Source organism: Anas platyrhynchos, chromosome 9, assembly GCF_047663525.1.
Source record: "Anas platyrhynchos isolate ZD024472 breed Pekin duck chromosome 9, IASCAAS_PekinDuck_T2T, whole genome shotgun sequence".
Taxonomy (NCBI): Eukaryota; Metazoa; Chordata; class Aves; order Anseriformes; family Anatidae; genus Anas; species Anas platyrhynchos.
In genome coordinates this window covers 15,429,918-15,452,142 of record NC_092595.1, presented here as the reverse complement: position 1 = coordinate 15,452,142, position 22,225 = coordinate 15,429,918, and the positions used below count along the sequence as shown (strand labels likewise).

At 52.1% G+C, this 22,225-nt stretch overlaps 2 protein-coding genes across 2 annotated transcripts; both read right to left on the bottom strand.

Annotated features, from left to right (window-relative positions):
• Positions 1–7,023: 7,023 nt before the first annotated feature.
• Positions 7,024–13,676, bottom strand: CRYGS (crystallin gamma S). The gene is made up of 3 exons (XM_027464599.3): positions 12,253–13,676; positions 8,561–8,803; positions 7,024–7,345 (listed from the first exon to the last, which is right to left on the bottom strand). The coding sequence occupies exons 1-3, from the start codon at positions 12,271–12,273 to the stop codon at positions 7,073–7,075; spliced, it is 537 nt and encodes a 178-aa protein (XP_027320400.2). The 5' UTR covers positions 12,274–13,676; the 3' UTR covers positions 7,024–7,072.
• A 138-nt stretch (positions 13,677–13,814) lies between these two features.
• Positions 13,815–22,175, bottom strand: TBCCD1 (TBCC domain containing 1). The gene is made up of 7 exons (XM_027464595.3): positions 21,801–22,175; positions 21,565–21,708; positions 19,764–20,130; positions 18,802–18,988; positions 18,156–18,653; positions 14,918–15,081; positions 13,815–14,345 (listed from the first exon to the last, which is right to left on the bottom strand). Exons 1-6 carry the CDS (start codon positions 22,131–22,133, stop codon positions 14,952–14,954), a joined length of 1,659 nt encoding a protein of 552 aa, XP_027320396.3. The 5' UTR covers positions 22,134–22,175; the 3' UTR covers positions 13,815–14,345; positions 14,918–14,951.
• Between the last annotated feature and the right edge of the window lie 50 nt (positions 22,176–22,225).

The window sequence follows — 22,225 nt, the reverse complement described above, 5'->3', positions numbered from 1 at the left end:
GGCCAATTCCCCCTCTGAAACACACACAAACGAATCGTCCCCAGCCTTGGATCGCAAATCGATGTTAAAACGTTATCTGTTCGGGAGGAGAAACAGGGAAACGTGCGCCACGGTACAGGCAAGGGCACCGCTGCTCTGCCTCTCCCCTCCCTCCGAGCAGAGGTTTCGGCTCCTCTCCCTCCCCAAAGGGCGAGAGGTTTCCAAAATCACCTTCACCTCCTTTCCCCATGCATCTGCCATGAAAATGGGGCCGAGGAGGTGAGGAAGCGTCCCGGTGGACTGTGCTCTTCTACCTCCCCCCCCCCAGCGCTATTCCTTCTGCTGCGGCTTGGATTTGGGTCCACGCACCATTTTTCGCAGCAATTTCCATCGCTTCGCTCCCCCCAGCCCACCGCCGACTCCCCGCAACGGAGAATTTCATTTTAAAAACGGCAAGATTTAATTTAAAAATACAAAATGGCAAAGGGAGGGTTTCTTAAATAAAAAAATAAAGGTAAAGAGATGATGGTTGGAACAAAATGTTCCGGAAGAAAGCTGTTCCCTTGGGGTTTCTTTTCTTTAAGCTTTGCATATTACAATTTGAAATTTTTGTAAAGAGATCCCCATTTTATATTCACACTGGTAGCCTGAATTTAAATATCTCTCTCACCTGAGATTAATACAGGCTTCACCCTGAATTACTTCCCGGCTCTGAAGTACAGCTCTGGAGAGCTCAACTCTCCACAAATTCACTTCTCTTTTAGAGGCATAAAAGCTTAGGAAATATATGAAATATTAAAATAGCACGTGTGCCGGGGCAGAGAGGGGGAGAGAGAAGGCTGGGTCATGGGGGGGCTCCTTTGATATGAAAACCCACTTTTCCTCAAATGAAAGTGCGGATCTGCCAGCGCAGGACAAGAGCTCCATTAAACTCCAAAGGCAAAGATTTCAACCCAAAGATGACGCTCTTTGTTTTATTTTTTTAATTTAATTTTATTTTTTTTTAAGCCCTGCAAGGGGAGCAGAATGCAAGCCATGTCATGTGCTTAAGAAATTGACATTTCTGGCAGCAACAGAAAATATCAAGTTTCTCTGGAGCAAAACAACATATTCCCCACAAATGAGGTTATAAACAAAGTTGAAAACTCCGGCTCCGTATTGTGCTAGCTCAATATTAACCAAATCCACCTGATGGGGGAAAAGCGCCTTGTTTTACGTGCTGAGGACCCATTAGCTAATTGCCATAGAAATCCAGCATTCTATATAATGATTTAACCCTGGCAGAGCTGTCACACCGGAGGAGGAGGTCACAGAATGGGCAGGGCTGGAGGGCACCTCTGGGTCCCTCTGGTCCAACCCTGTGCCCGTGCAGGGCCACCCCGACCATGTCATGGGCCATCGGTGGGAGATGCGGAGAGGGAAACTGCTGGAGACCGACGGAGAGGCAGGCACAGCCCAGAAGGTGATGCCAGAGGCACCTGGTGCCACCAGCCCCACCGCTGCTCCCCAACCTGGGCAGGTTTTCCTCTTTCCTTAGGAGGAAAGCTCTCTCAGGCTGTGCAGAAGCTTTTACCCTGCTCTTTTTAGGCTCTACTTCGTGCTGTAGCTCCCCTTGCAGGCGCTTGAGAGAGCACGGAGCTTCAGACAGCCAGCAGGAGGGTGCTGCCTGCGTGCTGTGGTGCTCTGAGGTTCTTTGGGGCTGTGCTCACCCCCACCACAGTGACCTCCCTTCAGACACACGGCTCCATCAGAAACCTTTCTCAGGGGATCACCAGCATTAAAACTGGCAACTGATGGTGCTCCCTGGAGTCTCCAGGGCTTGCAGGGTGCCCACAGTAGCCCCAGAAAACACAAGGTTCACAAACCAAATCCAAAGAGATGTGGATGACCCACCCGTGTGGATGACCAACACGTCTCCACGAGCATCAGGACCAACCAAATACACAAATCAGCTCAGCTCCAGTGCGGGACGTGCCAGCAGATCCCACTCCCGGACATCCCTGGGGCAAGCATCACTGTCTTCTCTCGAGCCCGGCGCTCCCCCAGGGCTGCTGGGGCTGGGTGAGGATGTGCCAGGAGCAGAGCAAGGCTCGGTCACACCACTTTCCCTTCGCAGCTGCATTGCTCCACGCGCGTGTGTGTGCATGTGTGCATGGCTTCACGACAAAGGTGCTGGCAGCCACGGCAGGAGGACTGGTGTGCCACAGCTCCCTTCTGCCAGCTGCAATAAATTTCTTTGCTCGCGCTTCTCCTCTAAATCGAATAGAGTTTGTTTCATTTTAAGAAGTCTTTTTTTTTTTTTTTTTCATTTCAGGAAAATGAATGTTAGAGCCAGATAAGAAACTATAGTCTGCTTTCAAGAAGGTTACAAGAAAACTGCATCTTGCATTACTAATCCTTTATCTTTCATGTTAACAAAAAGATTACTGACATATTTTTGAATGAAAGAAAATAAAATAGCAAATGCATCTAAAGAACTGTGTAACTTTCATGCAACACACAAATCGGATGTTAAACGTGGAGGAAAAAAGGAGGGGAATGAAGGGAAGATTCATAATACATTTCCCTTTGTAAAGTGAGCAAACCAACTTTCTGTAATAAGAGAAACTACTGGAGGACCAGAGGAGGCTCCTTTATTAGCGGAGAACAACGTTACTGTTTAACAAGAGGCCAGATTCGGAGGGGAGAGGAGAAAATCTCCCCTGCCCGGGTCCCTGCTCTGGGGGTCTCAGCAGGAGGGGGGATCGGGAAATGCCACCCTCAGGGGCAGGGTGGCCTCTGGGGAGCCACGTCCACCAGCTTCAGTGTTGGAGAAGCCTTTGGCAGAGCAAAACCCAGGTATGGGGTGATTGGTTTTGGTTGGGGATAGGGGACACGGGTGCTGGCCCCCCAGGACGAGCTGTGCTGGGGCTTCTCAGCCCCGATCCCAGCCCTGCTTCTCCAGGAGGAAGCCTTGGCACATGGTGCTTCATTAGGAAACCTATAATTGAATTCCCTGACCATTCAGCTCTAAAACCCCTTTGATCAGGAATTAGTTAATTACATTGGGCCCGGTATATTCCTTGTTACAAATTTTGCCCGTGTCCCCCAGATATGCAGTTGCGGGCTCCGCTCGCATTGTGTCCTTTGAAATGCACTGAGGAGCCTTTGAAGCTCTCCCCCCTTAATGACGCATTGTTCCTTAATAAGTCTCCCGTAACACTTCCCCGTTAGGAAATCGCTGCCTGCCGCTCGCTTGGGCTTGGACAAGGAATAATAATCCCGATGTAATTGATGATGTTGCCGAATAAATGGGGATACGCACTACCTGGAGCAGGGCCGGGGGGAGCGCGGCTCCCCACCGCCGACCTTGGCTCCGACCGCCGTGCCAAAAATCCATTTGACTTTCAGACAGGCTCAAATCCGGCCGATAAGAGCTGGAGAGACGACGGGGAGCGTGGCGGAGAGCTGGGAAGCCAGGTAGGAAAGGAGGCAGATGGGGAGATAGCGGTGAGATGGGGAGATTGCACCTCGCTCATGTTGGCAGGGAGGGGGTTAAGGAGATGATTTCTGTCTCACCACCACCCCCTCAAAAAAGAAAAAAGAAAAAAAAAGTCTGTGTCTCCATGTCTATGTACCCAGACAGGAGCACAGCCCTGTGTGTCCATGCAGAGCTCCTGTCCTAGCCAGGAGGACATCTGCAGGATCATGGATTTCCTGCCACAGAAACCCTTCCTTGCCAAAACACCCCTGGGTAAACCCAAGGAGCCAGGGATGGCACTGTCACAGCAGCACTTTTCACTTTAAAACTGACCCAAATTCAAGGAAGTTTAACCAAAGGGGTTAAATACCTCCCTCCTCTTCCTTCTAAATCTCTTCTTCTCCCTCCAAACACAAAGCGATTCAGTCTGGGCTCATGAAAGCATCATTTCACTTTAACTCCTGCCAAAATACCCTTGAATCACTGCATTTTGCCTCAACCTTCTTCTCAAGCCCTGCCAAACATTGTTCCCCTTGCACATCACTTCCCCGTGCATTGCTCCTTTTGCACATCGCCTCCACCTGTGCCTTGCTCCCATTTGCACCTGGCTCTGCTTGCACATCGCTCTCTACATCACCCTGTTTGCACACCTCTCTGCTTGCACATTACTTCGCCTGCTTGCATGTCACTGGCTCGAAAACTGTTCCACTTGCACATCACTTGCAGAGTCTTGTCTCTTCCATTTGCTTCTATTGCCCTCTGCTGGGGACTGCCAAAGGGACGGCTGATCCCTCAGGCACTGCCTTCACCTCTCCATCTCCCTCTGCAATTTCAGGGGAGCCCCAAGCTGGGGTGCCAGAGCACTGGGGACACAGCCTCATGCAAGGCTCGGAGCAGCTTGGCTCTGCTGCTGCATCTACTTGTGCACGGCTTGGAAGCTGCCCATGCCCAGAGCTGGGCCCTTTTGTCGGTGGAGGAAAGGTTTCTCATTGAGTTTGTAGATGTCCAGAGGCTGAAGAGCATCAGCAACTCCTCCAGGGGATGGAGGGCACATATGAGGCTACCAGGTCACAGTGGGGGCTCTGGCCAAACCATGCTGTGCCCCCAAGTTCACACTGTTAAGGCCCAACAGCAATTTTATGGGGCAAAGCAGAGTGCAAGCATCCCACCAGGGCCACACCATGATCTCCCTGAGATTGCAGAAACACCAAGGTGCATTGCTCGGTCATGGAAATAACCCTGCCTCCCCAGGCAGCTTGGCAAGGGAACAAATGGGCAGCACAGGGAGGAATATTCTGCCTTTCCAACCATGTCATTTCTGTCCTCTGGCAGAAACGGGGGGGAAAAATAGCAGCAGGATGGACGGGCAGAGGAGGGGACTGGTGCCCACCCCACAGCTCCTGCTTCAAGTCCTCGCACACCCGCTGGATTATGGATGATGGAGGAGATGTACACCTTACAGCAATTAATTCCCAAAGTGTAATTAACATTTGGGCCAGCTCCGCACGATCCCCAGCTGCTAATGAAGCATGGCACCGCTTTAATTCCTGCAACGCCGCACCATCTTCTTATTAAATCCAGGGGTAGGCTCCAGCACATTTCCCTTCAAGGGAAAAAGGGGAAAGAAACAGAGCAGGATTTGTCTCAATGCAATATGATAGATTAGAGTTTTCCGGATAAAGAAAGTGGGGGGGGGGGGAGAAATTTCACATTTCGTACATGCGCACCCGCATATTCTCTTTCGCAATGACCTCCTTATGCCCCATCCATCAGCCTGGGGTTGGCTTATTCTAACTAGCAGAGTCTTTTCTCGTGTAGAACAGGCCCATCAGACACAATCTGCATGCCAATTACTGGAGCAGACCCCCTGATACCGAAAAATGGAAATTAGCTGTCAAGCAATGGCATCAGCAGGCTGGGTTGGATTGCCTGCGCTCCCCGCTGCTCATATGCATACGGGCTCGGCTGTGCCGTGACAAGGGAGCCCCCGATGGAAAAAGTAATCTAGAATAATAATAAAATAAAATAAAAAGCACACAACTAGCATATTTTATTGTTATTTGCCTTGGTTGCCAGCTCTAGGGGCACAATGCAAAATTCACTGGAGGGCAAAAGCCAGCCGGAGGATGGGGAGGGGGAAGAGCTGGGATAATTGCATTCTGCCAGCGGGTACCTCAAGCGATGGACGGGAAGGACACAGGGAAGAAACAGGGAAGAAACGTGACCATAAGGGCAAAGCAGAGCCTGGTTTGTCTGATGCCCCATGCTGGAGGAGCCCCAGCACCCAAAGGCATCTTCAGCAGTGCAGGACAAATCCCACCGTAGGACACAGGGGATGGGGAAGCAGCACACGTTGGCAGAGTCCCCAAAATCAGAGTGAGGTGGTTGGAAAGGCAGCAGCTGGCACGCACCTGCCTGCAGGAGTCCTCCCTGCAGGAATGGGGACAGCAACAGGCTCCCTGTGGGCAGGATGTGCTTGAGCCAGCGCCTGTGCAGGCAGCCCTCGGAGAGCTTTGCCAGGAGCTGGGGGTGAAAGGGGAGCTGGAGCTGGGTGCTGGCACCCTTGGTTGGTCCTGGAAGTGTTTGGAACCTGAGCTGTCTGCATCCTGCATCCATCCAACCCCTCGAGGACACACAAACCGAGAGCCCACAACTCGGCTGCCTTCACAGAAGCACCGAGACGAGGCAGAGTCAAACCCCGGAGGGAAGGAGAGAGGTGAGGGAAGGCAAAGGGGGAACAGGGGGAAGATGGGGACACTGCGCTCCCAGGGGGTCACGGTGCCTGCGGCTTGACAAGTAGCGCTTAACCTGCCTTCCCCTCCGTAATAACCTCATACATCAGCCGGGGGGAGACGGCCCGGGGGGCTCTGCTTCTGCCACCATCATTATCCCAGGGTCCCTCTGCTCCACCTGCAAACCGACCGGGCAGCCCCAGGAGGAGAGGGGCCTGTGCAGCCAGCATCACTTATCCTGCGTGGGCACGCATCCAGCCTGACATCTAGCGGCACTGGGCAAAACAGGGCCTTCCAAACTGGGCTGACTGGGAGCGCTGGAGAGCCTGACAGCCCCCTTTGCTCCCTGCACGTCTCAGGAGCCTGGGGACCAGCTCCTTCCCTTCCCCTCCTACTCTTTGGGGTCACCCAGCAGCAATCTCGCATCTCAGGGCAGTTTTGAGAGGTGCTCACCATCTCGGTCCGCATCCAGCTTCTTTTTCCTCTTCTAACTGCCCTGCTTTTTGTCGCTCTCCCCTCATCTCACACCTCCAGGGAGCACCCTGACACTCAGGGCTGCCAGGGTCCCCACGGAGGCTGTGGCTGACCCCCTCCTGCTCTGTCCCCTCTGCCTCCCACCCTTGTCCCAGTGCCTTGTGCACCACGAGAGGGACACGCTCCCCGAGACACAGGACAGCCACTGCCACCCGACCCAAGAGCAGAGGGACAGAGGGGACGGGGCCAGCACAGATGAGGAGGACAGCAGAGATGGAGGCTGTGCCTGGAGGAGGCTCAGCTCCACATCACCTCCAGCAGGGCAGGGACGGCTGGGAGGCAGGCTGGCACGCAGGGAAGAAGCAGGACAGGCTGGACTGAGCGACTCAACTGCTTTATTGGGGCGGGGGGGACGGCTCCTCTCCGCTCACTCGGCGATGCTGCGGAAGGACTGGACGGCGGGGCTCACGGCTCCCCACTCCACGGGCTGGCGGTACTCCCCCTTGGGCAGCAGGTACTGCCTGCCCCGGTAGTTGGGGTGCTCGTAGAACACCCAGACGCCCTCCAGCACCCGGCAGGCGTGGACCTCACGGATACGGCACTCGTCCATGATGGATGGGCAGTCCTCGGTGGCCTCGAACATCTGCCCACCGAAATCTCCCTTCTCGAACACCTGGATGTGGCCCCGGCCTCCACTCGGCTGGAAGAAACAAGGGAGAAAATTGTAAGGTGTTTGCTGAGGCACCGACAAATTCTCCAAGGGATGGGAGCAGAGCCAAGGCACAGCTGGGCTCAGGTCAGGCACCAAGCACCCCCAGCACACCAGGACGGCGCTGAACGGCTCCTGTCAGCCCCCCAAAAGCACAGCACGGGGCAATGCCCGACCACGCATCCCATGCAAAGAGGGCACTGAGCCCAAGCTGAGCAATTTCAGCTCAAAGCCCCAGCACAGCCCCGCTTCAGGACGGGCATAGGGAGGACAAACAAGTGCCGGGCTCTGTCCCAGACACGCCGCCTGCGCAAACCCTTTAAGCTGCTCGGTGAGATCCGAGCGGAGCGATGCACCCCCTCCGCTCCCCGCTCCTCCGGGCAATGAGGAGTTTAATGAGCTGGTGACCCCAGCTGGGTTGTATTACAGCAGAATGCAGCGCGGGTATTTTCCACTGTGATTTCAAGCGCTGCGTTGCCTGAAGGCACTGCGGCGGTTTTAATCTGCAGCTGCCTGGACACCGTCCTCCCCCACCTCCCCTCCCGTCCGCACTGGTTGCCGGCCCCAGCTGAGCTCTGCGGGGTCTCACGGATCCGTGATGCTGCTCCGGGTCCTCTGACCCTACCCCTGTGAGCCTCCAGTCCCTGTGCACGGGAGGCCAGGCACCGGTGGACGTGCAGCATTTCATGCTGGTGGAGGGGGCTGCACTGCTGTTACACCTCCCGCATGCTCCTGCTCCATCCCTAGCACCAGACCAGGGCTCTGAGCTGGCTGGAAACCCTCCCTGCTCTGTGCCAAGGGACTTACACCCACCTCAAACCCACAACAGGCTCAGAGTGGTGTTAGACCTCCAGACAAAAGCAAACCCCCCTTGCTCCACGTGATGCCAAACCGTGGCAGCGCTGCTCACATCAGTGATGCCCAGATCCCCACCAGCGTCTGCTCCACCGCTGGCAGGCACAGCAGCACCGGCGCTGGTGCCACAGCCTCACACACCCACGCTCCCATCCTGCTGGTTTTAAGGCTGCTCCTCCGCATGCCCTGCAGGGACTCAGCACTGCTCGGATTCAGTCCCCTGGGCAGGGCTGTGGGAGCGAGCCCCCTCCAGCCGTCCCCTCCCCGTCTCTCCAGGAGGACAGGGCCACCTCCAAGCACACCGGAGCGGCAGGCACGTAACCGCAGAGGCCCCTCGGGCCCCACACTTACAATCTGGACAGCCCTGCAGGAGCCGAGGCGGTCGTTCAGGCCCATCCAGTGGTGGTAGTCGGGATACTCGCCCTGCGTCAGCACGTACATGTTCCCCGAGAAGTCGGGCCTCTCGTAGGCCACCCAGGTGCCTCCTTCCACCCGGATGGAGTTGCAGCGGCTCAGGTAGGTGTGGAAGTCGGGGCAGTCGCTGTCACACTCGTAGCGACGGCCCAGGAAATTCTTGTCTTCGTAGAAGGTGATCTGAAACACAAGGAATAGAGGGAGATGGGGGTGGTTCCTCACCCCGCCGTGCCCGGGGAGGCGCGAGCAGCCCACGTGCAGGCAGCCACAAGCAGCATTGGCATTGCCGCTGGAAGCATCGCTCCAAAGCACACAGTCACACTCGGAGGTGGTCTGTAACCCCTCCTGCCTCTAACGTGAAGAGGAATAGAAAAAAGACCAACGATTTAATCTCCAAACTTCACTTTTCCAGGGAAAAGGCAGCCTTCCCAAGTCCTTTTCCAGAACCTGTATCCTATAGAGGCACAGACTGGTTTGGGCTGGAACACACATTACATAAGGATCGTCTTCCACTAGACACGGCTGTAGCCGCATCATGGTTTGAAATACTTGCAAACAGAGCCTTCAGGATGTCCATAAATCATCCAGCCCACCCACAGAGCAGGATCAGATGCATCCAAACAACCCCAGCAGCAGATCCACCGGTCTGGCCCCAACATCTCCAACCACCACCCTTCTCCAACTCCTCGGCCTTCCCAGCACCTTGCTCCATCCCAGTCCAACCCCTGGAAGAGCCCTGTTTTCTTTTCAGCAAGCGCTGTTAACATGTTCCCCTCCCACCTTCTCTAGATCAATAGTAACTAAATTACGGCCAAGGGAGCCATAAGTAGTCAATGGGCTGTACCAGGTTTATCGAGCGTTTGTAGTCAGGCCTCTATGACAAGGGAGTGGTGAGGTCTCTTCCCTCCTGGGCCTTGTTTTCAAGCCCTGTGATCATTCTCCTTGCCCCCACCCAACCTGGTCCACAGTTTGCTTTTGAGAAAGTCAATGCCAACAACTGGATATCACTTGAGCTTTACCCATGAAAAAAAAAAAAAAAAGTGCTTCAAGTGTGTAGGTAGCTCAGTTTCTATCACTGATTGCATTTGCAGTTGGCTTGTTCTGCTCTGGTGCTTTGCTGTTGTCACCAGTTTGACACAGCCAACAAATTCCCAATTCATCACCGTGCTTCTTTCCAAAGATCTGCACTACAGCCGAGCAGCTGATGGCAAAGCACTTCGCTTAGGGGTGCTTTTTCCCCTTGCTTCATCACAACCTGTTCCAACCTGATCTTGAGAGCTGGTGAGCAGATCCCATCCCTCTTGCCCAAGGTGTCACCAACCCATCCAGGCCTGGAGAAGTGATGTCCACGGACTTCAGAGGTCCTTTGATCACCAAGTCCTGGAGCAGCCCTTTGTGCAGCCCTCATTTTTGGTCATTCCAGATGACGATTACTTGAGAGCTGCTCTTTGGAGTAAGGGTTCCCAAACCACCACGTCTATTTTTGACTATTTCCCTTGCTTGCTTATGGTACAGTGAAGTCAGACCATGCCAAAAGCATTCCTCCTATGAAGTGCTGTCAAATTTCTCCTAGAGAAAATTACATGGGTTTGACATGAATCAGTCTCTTACTCCAGTGTCTTCTAGAGCCTTGCACTGAACCAACTGATGTGCAGGTCAGTGATCCAACGCAGTACAAACTCAGACAGCATTCGACCTTTCCGTTTTCCTAGGGTGGTTGGTTGGTCAGTGTGCCCCTTCAGCCCAACCCTAGTCTGGAGAGAGGATTTATGTCCTTGGTATTGTGCCCCATCACAGCAACAACGCTTTGTCTGCTGAATTGGTTAAGCTGTCCCTCTATTTCTAACAGAGGAGAGCTCATTTCATGTTCCTTCCCCACCTTGAGGAACACAAGGGAATTTCCATTCAGCAATGCTACCCGCTGCTCCTTGGGACATCTTCTCCCTGGACTTATAAAGCCACGAAGCCAAAACCAAATCTGAGAATGCATCAAGGAGCAGTGGTTTGTTGGTTTATTCTTTGAGCACTTAACAGGAAGATGTAATGAGCGGGCTCCTGCCCACCCATTCCCCACCATCGCCCTTTGCACACCCCCTCAGCTCATTGCAGACCCTCAGACCCAGCACCCCTCAGCTTTCCTTTGGGGCTGTGGGCACAAGCAGAGCAGACTGATGGTCCTCACCAGCAGGATAACGACAGGTGAATTACAGATTTCAATTCCAGATCCGTAGGTTGGACACAAATCACCTCTGTCAGCAAAGCCATGGAGCTGCCCTGCTTGCAGCTCCATCCCATTAACCGCTCGCTGCCCAAACATTGCTCTGGGGCTTACCTGGCAGATAACAGATTTGCCACGGCAGATCTTCCTTACACAACTGCAAAACTCTCCCTCCCTCAGCCACCTCATAGCAGTTATCACTTTTCTTCCCAACAGCAGGTCTGTTAGAGGGACACTTGTGAACAACACCCTTAAGCAATACCTGGCAGCACCCATGGCGTTCTATAGAGGCAGCATGGGGACGGTGATGCCTTTCTAGGGCAGACCACTTGCTTACGTTGTGGGAAATAGCACTTTATTTTTTCCTTTGCCTTTTTCTTCTCTTCCTGGAACATGCTACGTGAGAGCATGGCACAGAGAACAGACAAGATTTGGGCTCATGCGCTGACTTCACTCATCCCAGACGTTTTGCTACACCACAGCACACAATCAGGCAGGGCAAAGCACCCTAACAGAGGACGGGGCTTCCAGCAGGGACAGCACACGTTGAAGTATCTTCATGCAGATGGCAGGCAGTTACATTCCGCAGCACCTTCATGCACGGGTACATAAAGCCCGCACAGCTGCAGCCCCCAGGCTGGGAGGCGGTGGCACACCACGCTCAGTTTCTAAAGACCTCTCGGAAATAGCTCAATCACTTCAAACCAGACAAAAGGAGCAGGGAAGCAGAGAGCGAGTCCAGACCTTCCGCAGCACAGACCAGTGCCTGCAAAACCACTCTGCCCCCGAGCTCTCTGCCCGCTGGGCCTTACAGACTCTGCAGGCTAAGAGGGACATAATCTGGCAAGGGAATACAAGGGGACACCATTCAGCTGTCCACAGGCTCTTAGCCTGTGGACACCTGTTCAACACTTCCCAGAGGAAGCGGTCCACAAGCCCCAAGTTCTCACCCTTACCCCTGACCCAATCCCAAGCCTACAGCACTGTCTGTGTGAACAGCCAGCAGGGTTTTGCCACCTCCACATCGAAGCTCCCAGCATCTGAGCTGGATCCCCACCTAACACACACTGCCCCAGCTGAAGGTGAGCTTTGTGACCTACCTCTTCAGTTTAAGTCACCCCTCCTGATTCCACCAGATCACAAATGGTTCTCCTCCCTTGTCAGTGCTATTGCCTTTGGCGCTACAGCCATGATTCAGGCATCGGTCTGTCCCTTTGCTCCACCACAGAAGGGGGATTCAGCAGCTGCTGATAGGACTCGGCTCATCCCAGGGAAGCTTTCCACGAGACCTTGTTCTGCAAACGCACCTCATCATGCTCACTGCTGGCACCGCAGCCTTCGCCATCGATTTACAGGGCATCAAACCTCAGTGTACTTGAAAATATCGTGTGTAGGTTGCAAATAAACTTACCTTGGTTCCAGCTCTGGACATTTTCTGTTCCAGCCAAACTTCCCAGTGCTGGAGGCACGTCAGGACCTCTTACAAACAGCCAGGATGCGAGGCGCCCCTTTTATAGTGGGCTTGTTTTAAACCAGCCAGCCGCTTTGTCATGAGAATAGGATCCAAAAATTGAGTCAGTGATTCTGAGGCTATAGCCGGTTTCCAGAAAAACAAACGGGATTATGGAATAAAGGAAGGCTTCGCTGTCCTCCCTTTGTTACCATTTGCTGAGTCAGAACACCAAAACTCTGCCAAACGCACTCAAAGCACACAGCCCCCTGCCAAGCCCTGGAGGATGGGGTAGTGGGGAGGGCATTTTGGCTGCTCTCCCTTTTAAGCATGTTAAACAAGAAGCATCCTAGTCAGCTCTAAAAAGGCCCATCCCCATTTGCAAGGAAGAAACACAAATATTTATTAGAGAACGTTCCCATGCAATGAAGGGTGCAGCTAGGAAAGGGTGAGCACGTGCTCAGAGCAGACCACAGCTCGCAAAGAACAGCCTCTGCTCAGAGGCTGTGCTTCAAAAGCCCTACGTGGAAACTTCACTGCAGCAAAGGTATCGTGCAGTTTTACAGCACGCCCTCAGCTGAGCTATATTGCTCTAAACGGTGCCTGACATCAAGGAGAGGAAGCATTTCTGGCCATACACCCCAAAAGTGACAGTAAACAGCAAAGAATGCACCTGAATCTCTGAAGAAGTCTGCCACTGACACAAGTTTAACTCAGAATTCTTACCCCACTGCTTGCAGTTTAAGCAAGGGATCATTTCTTTTAGCTGGCCCACCAAGCAGGGAGGGTGAGGAATGCTGGCTTCTGTACACCCGCACACCCCTGAGCCTCCACATTATAAAAACCACCCCTGCAGCTATTCACTGCACCAACCCCACAGCTTAGCGGAACAAAGGCACAAAGCTGGCACCGCTGCGCCTGAAGCACACAGACCCTGCTTCAAATCTGTCAGGGCAGTCTCACGACAGGGGCTCCCCGTGCCACCCCACACACGCTGCTGCAGCCCTGCTGAACACCGGAGGAATTCGCAGTCAGGTATAACCATCGGAGACAGACAGGTGCTCAGCAGCATCTCATCCTCCTCCCATTTTAGGTGTCTTCAATTATCTAGTGCTGCTGCTCACATCTCTTACTGACAGGAAGCTGTGAAGCCATTCACAGATATTTCATTTTTTAAATCCAAATGCTGTCCTGCAATGACCAAAGCCCGACCCAGACCAAGATACTATTAGAAAGCAACCCAGTAGGTTCAGGACAGCTCCACTGCAGACAGGGTCCGCTAGCACAAAATGAGCACGGGACTCATTTATGTTGATATTCTTTGCAGGAAATAAAGGCAGGAAACTGTGTTTCTTTCAAAACACTGCACTAAGATAACCTTCAAAGCCTTCAGCTCCTTTGCTGCTAAGAATTTGGTACTTTTCTCTCAGCTGACCGGGTCACCTTTCATCAAAGCTGTGAAGATGCTGTGTCCCTCTAACACCAACTGTGTAGGTAAAACTCATTCCCTAGAACACGTGCCAGGCTTTTCTGAGAACTCTATTTTATTGACACTTGTCAAAACAAAGCAAACGTACAAGAAAGGTAATTCCACAAAAATCACATTGCTTAAGTGCCATCTTCGTATTTAAAAAAAATCTATAGAATTTCATTCATAAAAAAAAATCAAAACATTTCCTTTTCACATTTATAAAAACAGTGCAGCTGGCTTGTATCATAAGGATGTGTGGGACAGCCAGGGCCCTACGCCCAGCGCCACACCAGGAGAGGCTCCTTCGTTGGACACCTGCACACCACGGATGCTACCTGGCACCAGCTGCCCTGCGACAAGCAGGGCAGGCACTTCCTCCAGCAGCATGCACTTCCTCAGTTACCCACAGAATAGTTGCAGCACATTCCTGGAAAAGTGGCAGCAACTGAAATCCTAAACCAGAGAGATGTCCAAATCCACTCCGAGGCTGGGCATCAGATCCACATGAAGCGTGTTCAGTCGTGACAGCTGCAGAGTCGTGATGAGAACCGCCTTCAGGGTATTGCTTTCTCTTCCTACAACTCTGTAACAAAGGAGAGGAGCAAAGTTTAGGCTCAACACTAGCAAAGAGAAAGCAACATGAAGGCTAAAGGGGGAAAAAAGTTTGTTATTGTTTGAAATATGCAATAGCAGAAGAACAGGATAGGGGCCTGCCTCCAACTTCTGAATCACTTCTGCTTAGGAAGAGAAAGAGACTGCAAAATAATTAAAGTCTCACCCAATTCTCTTAAACAGAAAGTGAGTCAGGTGAGTACAGACATTAATACACAGCTTCTTTAAAAAGGCAGCTGTTCAAATAAGTTTTTACTTCAGATTATGTACAATAAGCCTATCTGTCTTCACAGATGCACACAGATGACCCCAGCAAATCAAACACCACCTGTGGAGAACAAGGGAGGTGCTGAGTACACACAGAACAGGCTTAAACTAAAAAGAGGTTTTGACTGCAAAATGAGAACTAAAACCAAATGCACAGCTCTCGGGAGAATCTCCACCAAGCAGCTTCCAGCTTCTTCCTCCTCTGCCTAGGCTGTACGTACAAATACGGGACAAGTCTTCTAGATACAGAAGAATCAAGAGAAGCCCTGTACTCACCCTTCCTTTCCTTTTGTTGCACAGGAACACGATGCTATCCTGCTGCCTGCTTGGAGCCCACAGCAGGAGGGACAAGGCTATCCAGCTGCTGACGGTTCCCTGTCTGAATCAGCCATTCATAGAACTTGCTTTCCACCAGCATCTGGAACTGCTTCCTCTGATCCCTGCAACCAAAAGAAGATGATCAGCAAGGAAGCATGCAAAAGTCATACTTTTTTTTGTAGTATTATTCTTCTAAACCTCACCTTCTCTACCGAAACAAGCCTCTAAACATATCAGCTAAGAGCTGGGCTTGGTTCAAGAACTGCCTGTACCATGAAGAGAAGGTTTTTACCACGTGAATGTAACTAAAGTTAACCCCAAAGGTAGAACTCAGCAGTTACACAAGTGACAAACTTCCCACTCCTTTAGCAGCCACCCTGCTCCACAAGGCTTCCTCTGCTTTAATCTTAGAGCACAGATTAAAAACCATCTGAAAAGGTAGAAAAGGATCAGTAATGAATGTTCAAGCAATGGAAACAGAAAATTTCATTGTGACAACATCTGGAAAAGAGAGAATGGAGATGGGGGAAAGACGTACGTATAAACACCACTCCTTAAATAACTCCCTTTACTAGGAAATAACTGTTTTTTTTGGCAAGACCAACAATAACAGGGTATATCACCTCTATCACTCTCTCTGGCAATGATCAAACGTCCAAGAGCAGCACAGTCTCATGGCAGTATTTCTCCAGAACTTCCCAGCCATCTGGGATCACTTCAGCTCCTGAATTTCTTATGCCAAAGGTGGCGTTAGTGTTGAATAGCTCCTGACAGACTTCTTTTTCTATGAGCTTACACAATACATTTCTGAACCAAAGTAAAACATGAGCATCTTCAATATCCTTTGGAGATTTTGTGTGGTTTTGCTTTGACTCGTTCCTAATTTGTTTTGATGCTCCTATCCTGTACTGGGAAAAGCAGCAAACCATCCCTATTCATTTCTGTGCCACTCAGCTTCAGAGGGGCCCAGTTTACCCACACCCTTTTTTCAATTTAAAGGCTCTTCTTCTTTGTACTGTCACTTCCATTGGAGACATTCACTGACAAATTCCCCAGAAAGCAGGCTTCTAGGCTGGAAGCTAACCTAAATTCCTCCCCAGTGAACGTGAACACAAAGGCAGTCACTCCTCTCTTCTCTCATGGCTTTATCTTCTCCACGTGCTTATTATACACCTCGATCTGCTGCTGACCCTGAAAGACTTTGTCTGATGTGCTCAGAAAACAAGCAAGCAGGATTTTACGCTTTTGCAAGTTGTTCCTCCAGCTCTCTTACTGGTCCTGTCTTAAGGGGTTTTTACCTTTAGCCTGGCAGGATTTACATTCTTTTATATTCTTTTTTTTTTTTTAAGCCCACTTTCCTCGTTCGGACAACTTCCAAGTTTTTGAAAGATGGCTTTTACTGATAACAGTTTGTTTCACCTCCCTGCTCAAGCACCAGCAGCTTTTTTTCTTTCCACACACCTGATCATCTGCTTGCTCCAAGTTGTCTGTCTAGTCGTCTCCCTGCCTGCAGGGGACAGACACACTATACACTGCCAACTGCCTAGCTTCTTTTCAGCAACCTTCTAAACCTGGGCCCCTTTTTCCCCTCTTATGAAATAAAGCAATCCAGTACCAAGCTCCCACCTCCTGTGACTGCTGTAGAGGACACTAAAACTAAGCGCATCATCTGCATTATCTAACATTCCTTCAGCTGTAAGATTTTGGTGGGCAAAATACCTTCATAAAACCCTGAGGGAAGAGCAACAGCACTGAGAGGGCAATGGCTGCAGAGACAAGAAGCACCTCAGATGAGGCTGATAAACACAAGGATGACTCCAGCACAACAGTCAAGGTTCAGATTTTCCTCTCTGCTGCTTTTCAAGATTTAAGAGCTTAGAGTTGTGAAGGTTTTTATACCTTTGTCACCACTACTGGGTCACTTCTGCTCAACCATCCTCTATTTGTAGCAGAATCCCACCCAAGAATCCCTTCTCCCCTCTCCATTTTGGAGTTCTTTCAAACTGCAGGCTCCTGAGCTCTCTGAATGCCACAAAGGGACAGGGAAAGCTGAGCGAGCTGCTCCAGAACAATGAACAAACGGACTCAAATTCCTCAGCTTGGTATGAAAGGAACTGTTGACTGACCCAACAGGTGGTTTTCATAGTCCCTGCGTTCCACAAACCAAACCCCTCTGAGATCCCTGCTTTTCACCCAGTTACAAGCCCACTGCAACTCATCAGCTGAGCACAGAATAGGAAGAAAATATATACAGTGCAAGCACAGCTTAGGGATCAAAAGTTGTTTTCACCTCTTCAGATCTTTAAAATCAACTATCTGCACTTCTACCCCTATTCTCTGTTTGTCCTGAAGCCAAATCCTTCAGGTTGCTACATCAAAATGGTTCCCAGAAGATAAAAGCAGCAAAACTGAAGGTGACAGCTTTTTACACCTGCCCAATCTGGCTGGCTGCTCAAGAAAGCGTGTTAACAAAGGAAGGAAGGTGAACTCATTCAGAACTCCCCAACAGGTGCTGAGAAAGCAAGTGGATGTGTATCAGTATACAAGACAGGCTAAGCTGGGACTACTTAGAACAGTAAATGCTGGGCAGAGGATTTTAAGGAGAACTTTAAAAGCTACTGTCCGTGAGGTGATTTACAGTAATGGTCCACATGCATATTCTCAGCTCACCTCAACAACAGATGGGACAGTAATTTAAAGCTTCGATCTCAATGTAAAGGTTGGGGCTAAGAATGATCACCAATCAGCTGCAGGCCAATAATTTGTGGAGCTGTTGTTCAGGGTGCGTGCCCAGATCTCACCCACGTCAGCATGCAGCACTGGAAGCAGAACAGAGACAGCAAGGAGACAGTACCCAGCGTGAGGTAAGCCGTAAACTCGTGCCACCAGGACAGATCCCTCGCCTCAGCCCTCAGCAGCATCTAGGCATGCTTCCCCTTCAGCTTTGCAAGCATGCAATCAGGAGAAAGCACCTCCTGCAGAGTTAACTGTAAACGTTATTCCCCTTGCCACAATACTGAAGATCAGGATCTCAAGATTGCCAAGTACTCATACTTTAGGACTGGCATGCAAGATGTAGCTCACAGAAACCGACCCATTACTAAAGCACTTTTGCAGAACCGCATCAAATTAGACTTGTTTGTATGACCGCGCTGAGCTTCAGCGCAGCTCACACCCGTCGGGACGCGGCACTCACTTGCTCAGGCACGCCTCCTTCACCATTTTCTGCCAGATCTGTACCTTCTGCTCCCGCTGACTCAGTGCCTTCTGATAGGCATGGGGAAGCCCCCCCGGTGTCTCCGTGGTGTCTCCTTCCATCTCAAACGGGATGACAAAGGTGTAGAAGTCTGAGGGCGGCAGGAGGCGGAAGACACTGGTGTCACTGCTCTCCTTGCCCAGCAGCATGGGGCTGTCCCAGTAGTTGGGCAGGGTGGCCAGGCCCACCTGAGCCATGTGGTCTTCCAGCATGGGGTAGTGCGTGTGGAACGGGGCGAGGCTGACCGCCTGGTTACCCGCGAGGATGAGGGGCTGGGTGGGCGTCAGAACGTGGAAAGTACAGCCCGTGGTGGAAGAAAGGGACAAGCTGTAGCACACCGCGATGACCTTGACGTTGTCACAGCTGTGGACGTGAACGGACACCTCCACAGGGCCGAGCACGAAAGTGCTGTTCCGGCACTTCTCAATGGTCACAGAGCTGCAAAAGAGCAACGGAACGAAGACACAGTGAGCAGGAAAGACTACAGCCAGAACTTTCTCGCTACTCAATCCACCTAACAAGAGCTTAGCACTTAAACAAATGCTGAAAAAATATTTGGCTGGGCCTCAAGGGAACACAAACTCACCGAAGAGGAGAGAGGAGATAAATGAAGGACTCATTGCAGCGATGAATTCTTACGTGAGCCCCCACCAAGGTGTCCGAACTCTTGGCCAGCGTCTGTTTGTACACCTGGCTCATTATCACCATGGGGAATACCTCCGGCACCACAGGAGTATTGCAGGCAATCTTTGCTCTCCTGGTTGTTCCCTCTACTGCAAAATAAAGTTAATATATTTAAAATGAAGGAAAACAAAGAGGCTATACATGCCTCCTACAGAGAGACAGACATGATGGTTCACCATCCATGTCACCTGGCAATCCCTCCCGAAAGTAATCAGCCCAAAACCTGACAGTAGCACGGTGACACCGTGTCACCACGCAACAGTCGTACCGGAAGATCTTTAGGGCAAGTGTTCAGTGTTGTGTTGAAAGTATGGACAGCACACTTTAAGATATGCTAAACCAGCAACATGCTGCCCCTACAGCACAATCCTTGAGCAACTTCACTGTTCTACCAAACACATTTGCCACTCTTGCTATTGTGCGGTCAAATTAAAAAAAAATAAACTTTTTTTTTCTTCTTTCTAAGGGGAAAGGTGCCTTGGCTCTCCACAGTGCCGTTGTGGGTGAAGGGCTGGGATTCGGGGCATGAAAAATCCCAGTCAGTTCTCGGCTTTGCCACAACCACATCACATTATCTATTTTCTGTGTTTGTCTGTACTTGAATAATGAAGGTTGCAACACTGACCTTCTTCAGGGGGGTCTTTGAAAACTAAGTCATTAACATTTGCTCACAAAAGTGATCTGAGGACTGGAAAAGCACACACAGGTACCACACTCCTGCAGACTCACCCCTAAGCTCTCACTTTCCCCATATTCACTATCAGCTGGAGGAAAGAAAGGCAATCCCCTGCCAGATCCTTGCTAAGCAAGAGGAATTGAGGCTGGAAAGTTATTTCTAAAAGTAAAGGCAAGGCCTGCAGATACCTTGCTGTGCCCAGGCAAGCTTCTTCCCAGACCTGAGGCAGGCAGTCATTCCAAAAGGGTTTGTTGTCAGGCAGGAGCGCAGCCAGCTCTCCAGCTTGGGGAAGGAGAAGGCGTTGTTGCTCTTTGAGTAGCCGTTCTTCTCTTGACAGGGCTGCCAGAGGGCAAGCTCGTGCAGAGGATGGACGGTCCCAGAGCCCTCCACAGTCCCTTCAATGAGAAAGCTGAGGGCACAGACGGCTTCGTAAGACACCAAGCTGTTGCTGGTGGCGTGGGAGGAGGCGCTGAGCTGCTCCGGCTCCAGCAGCAGTTCCAGCATGTCCGAGAGGTGGGCAAGCACGAAGGCAAGGTGGTCCTGGTCGTTCCAGTTCTTAGGGAGCAGAAAACCAGGAGTGAGGTGAATTCTCAGAGAGATAACAAACTCCAGCACTACTGTACAAACACCCTTGCCTAACTCGTTTTAAAGGAGGGGAAGATGGTCAGACACGGTGCCCGGTCCCACTGCTCTGCCCTTCCCAAACACAGAAAGGAAACCAGACTCATCAGCAAGTGCCTCCAAGAAAGAAAAGCGTTCTTATTCTAACTCCAAACACCAGCTATTTCATTCTAGAAAGCAGAAACAGATTCCCCTGCAATCTCTCCCACAGAAACTCAGCCAGCTGCTGCTAGCACTGAAGGTAGGAAACAAATCAATAGCTGACAGCCAAGGTCTTACAGCTGCTCTGCTGGAAAATCGCTGCATCTGCTCCAGACCTTCAGCTATGATTAAGCGCTTCTGATGAGGAGCCGCAGGAAAAAAAAAAAAAAAAAAGCAGGGGGTCATTTCTTCGCAGGCAAGTGGACCAATAAAGCAGCCAACCCCTGAAAAAAGCACTAGTTCAGATTCTAAACGGCTCCATACCACAAAGAGTGAAGGACTGGAGCCACGGCAGACGTTAATAAAGACAACCTTTGCTGGCCTGCGAGCTGCAGAATGAGCACCCAGCTGCGGTTACACGTTGTCCTCACCACGTGAGGGGGCACAACATGCAGCCACAAGCATCTCGTCTGGAGAGCCCAGCATCGTGACAGAGACCCTCTCATGCACAGAGCAGCCCTCGTTCCTGTTCAGAGTTTTGTGTAAAAAGTGACACCTGAGCAGCAGTCTGAAGACAACATCAACTTCTCAATTCCACTGGGTGCTCCTGTGCCACCCGTCTCACAGCCATCTACCAGGTCCTCTCATTTCTTTCCTCATTTGTTAGATCTCCTCGTTAAATCTAACAGGGCTACCCATTTTCAGTCACTTCAGCTTGCCCTGCCCATGCTTGCACAGCTCAGGGCAGCCCAGCCACAACAAACCTGCTGAGGTTTGCAGCCGGCCTTGATCCCGATGGGGTCAACCTATAACTCACAGAGTTACACCCACCCAAAATCTGCTTCCAGGACACCTTACAGGAGGCGTTTGTGTTCCAGGTGGCTGCCTGACCGCATCGCAGCCTCTCTGAGGCACAACCTCAGGTCAATTTGTCAGGGAGCGCCCTGGGACCCCCTGGCTCTGTAGGAGGAGGTGGGACAGCAGCTTTTAAGGAAGGAAGAGCTGCCTGAAAGAGGAGGCTGCTGCTTCTTAACCAGCGAGCCGGGAGGGCTCCGAGCGAGCTCCCATAACCTGTGGGAGTGCCTGTGTGGATCCCACACCCCCCTCACATCGCTTAATATTTAACCAAGCTCCCCCAGCCCAGAACCCCCACCACACGCAGCACCTCCCTCCCCCAGCCCAAAACCAGCCGTTTTTCCCCAAAAATCCCCCTGGAGGGGCTCTCACCTTGCTCTGCCCGGCTCCTTTCCCCGCCGGGCCGGGGGCTGCGGGGCTGGGCCACTGCTCGCCACGGATCGCCGTGCGCAGGGACAGGCGGCTGAGCTGCTGCAGGTAGAGGAAGAGCAGGAACTGCAGCGTGTCCACAGAGAGCTGCGGGGGGAGAGGCAACGCCATGACACGGGGACACGACACAGGGACACGACACACACAGAGCCCGACCCCCAGCCCCATCCCGGCCGTGCCTTGCTCCGCTCCCTCTCCAGCTCCTCGGCGCTGCCGCACGCCGCCTCCGCCTCCGCTCTCCGCAGGCTGCGGGGCGGCGGGGCCGGGAGGAGGCGGAGGAAGCGCTGGAAGTAGAGCCAGGCCAGGCCGCGGCCCAGCCGCAGCTTGCCGCAGGCGATGTGCCGCCAGCTCGCCCAGCGCAGCCGGGGGAAGCAGCCCTCGGCCGCCCGGCGCCGCGCGTACGCCGCCATCTTGCGCAGGTAGGGGCGGCCCAGCCGGGCTGGCGGCGGCAGCGGCAGCGCGCCCAGCAGCGGCGGCTCCGTACGGACCCACAGCGCCACGGCGGCCGCCATGACGGCTCCTTTGCCGTACAGCCGCCCCCCACCCCACCCCGCCTCTAAGCGCGCTTCCCATTGGCCCGCCGCCCAGGCGCCGGTGAAGTGTG